The sequence below is a fragment of the Crocodylus porosus genome, unplaced genomic scaffold (genome assembly GCF_001723895.1).
Source record: "Crocodylus porosus isolate Cpor-Errol unplaced genomic scaffold, CroPor_comp1, whole genome shotgun sequence".
In the NCBI taxonomy this organism is placed as follows: Eukaryota; Metazoa; Chordata; order Crocodylia; family Crocodylidae; genus Crocodylus; species Crocodylus porosus.
The window spans coordinates 154,213,209-154,215,548 of record NW_017728906.1 but is presented as its reverse complement, the minus strand read 5'-3'; the positions used below and the strand labels follow the sequence as shown (position 1 = coordinate 154,215,548).

Sequence of the window (2,340 nt, the reverse complement as noted above, 5' to 3'; positions counted from 1 at the left end):
TGGCAGTGAGGCATTAATATATTATAATATATTATAATACTGCTTTAACCAGGCACAGTCTGGGGAACTCCTATACATGATTTCCATTTACAGCTTAGCCAACATAATTTTCTGCCCCATAATACCTTCACCTTCCAGTGTAGGAACTCTCCAAAGCCAACACAGCTACTTTGTGTAGCAGTTTTTCAAATATGCACAGATGTTAAATAAGGATGAAACTACCAAGCTTATTCTACTTTGTAACCAAGGTTGGAAGAGGTGAAAGGCCAGCATGCCAATTAACTCCCCACTTCATTCCTGGATGTGATACAGTTACACACATTTGTGAGAATCTGTTTGGGTACATTTTTGTACTCTTTCATTGGCAATGAGAAAAATATGCAATTATTCATGCTTTCTGTCCTCCATGGGGTTGTAATAGCAAATGGAATCCCATCTAGTTACTGCTGTTACGGTCCCACCAAGTGCACAGTTGATAATGCTCCTCTGTGCTACCCAATACTTTTGTGATGAAAATATGCCATCTCAAAAGTTACTGAGGTAGCCATCAGCATTACACAATGCTGCTTTGTATAGCAACAGTAGTGCTATTTACATCACAGTGGTCATAGACTTGTTCTGTCAGCATTTTCTGTTTTTATGAGTTTAATATATCGCCCATAAAACTCTACTGTGGTCAAAACTTTGGCATGAGTGTGTCAATTTGATAGCATTTTTTTAAATTGGGGAAATTAAAATTCATGTGGTTATTGTACACTTGTCAGTGACCATAAGGTTCTGTCTTGGTTCAGGGACTAGCCTACTCTCAAACAGTCTCTGGTTTCCTATTTCCAGGCAGATGGTTTTATGGTTCTTCCCTGCTGCACCATTTTTTAGCCTCTTCTTACTAACTTTACATTTGCTGGTGATGAGGCTAAATTTCTGCACCTTGCTATGGAGACCAAAAATTAAGTTCAGTTTACTTCAAATGAATGTTCAAAACCTCCTCATTACATTGTGCTCCTCCCAGAATCAAAGCAGATTAGAGAGAGTTTAAAAGTTTGTAATGGAAGTATTTGATGAAACACAGCTTTTTGATAATGTTGCATTGAAATCTCCAGAGTTTTGCTGAAAATCTGAAAAAAATATTGTTTTTTCCACAAAAAAATGCAAATCATTCCATTAAACATGGAATGGAAAATCTGTGTTTTTTTCAAGGCTTTTTATCACAAAAATAAAATGCAGGGGGGTTTTGATTGACTTGAATTCTGTGAAAATGGGGTGTTGTGGGTCACGCTGAAATGCAATGAGAGTGATGCCCTGTCTCACTTGTGCCTTCCAAAGTCTTCCCTTTAATCCTTACTGCAGTGATTTTCAACCAAGGTGTCACAGCACCCTGGGGTACCCTGAAAACCTCTCAAGGTTGCCAAACAGTGTTAGCACTGTTAGACATACCAACATGATTTACAAGATAAACCCAGATATTTCAAATAAAAAAAAAATCAAAGTATTAAAAACATTGCAACCTGTTGTGGTCTTTTTGACTCCTTTGTAATTAAAAAAAAGGCCCTATTTTTGTGTAGTCAAAAAAAGAGTTGGCATTTTCCAAGGGGTGCCTTAAATCTGACAAGGGGTGCTTTAAATCTGACAAGGGTTGCATTGATTCGAAAAAGTTTGAGAACCACTGCCTTATTGCATGTTTTTTTCCCCCAGGAAACCTGTTATCAACTTTTGAACCCATTTATCCAGAGAGGCTTTGGGTAGAAGAGAGAACATTCTGCAATGCTTTTCCTTTCCACGTTGTGTTTGATGAAGCAGTAAGAAAGCCTTCTCAGTTTATACCTTGTAGCTAAAGATGCTATGGCAAAGAGTAGACACTGAAGACTGGATCTTTAGCTAGTGTATATTCCATTGGCTCTGCTGAATGGGATGGAGTACAAGCCTTTTACAAGAGCTGGGGACCCGTGTTTTCTCTCACTATGTTGGAAACTGTAGGGCATCACCCTTTTTGTCTTAATAATAATACAGCGTCACCTTTTTTGTCCATGGGGCTTTTTAGCCTGGAAAAGCGCAGGTTCAGGGGTGACCTGATGGCCACCTATGAGTTTATCAGGGTGACCACCAGTATCTGGGGGAACGTTTGTTCACCAGAGCGCCCCAAGGGATGACGAGTTCGAACGGTCATAAACTCCTGCAAGACTGTTTCAGGGTGGACATAAGGAAGAATTTCTTTACTGTCCGAGCCCCCAAGGTGTGGAACAGCCTGCCATCGGAGGTGGTTCAAGCACCTACATTGAATGCCTTCAAGAGTAAATTGGATGCTTATCTTGCTGGGATCCTATGACCCCAGCTGACTTCCTG

At 39.9% G+C, this 2,340-nt stretch overlaps 1 protein-coding gene across 1 annotated transcript in view; it reads left to right on the top strand.

Moving 5' to 3' along the window:
- The window catches only part of LOC109305518 (guanylate cyclase soluble subunit beta-2-like), a 43,918-nt gene that overhangs the window by 24,508 nt on the left and 17,070 nt on the right, over positions 1–2,340 (top strand). Inside the window, exon 11 of the mRNA XM_019528512.1 lies at positions 1,693–1,796. Within this exon, the coding sequence (XP_019384057.1) occupies positions 1,693–1,796 (104 nt within the window). The remainder of the gene's footprint in view (positions 1–1,692; positions 1,797–2,340) is intronic.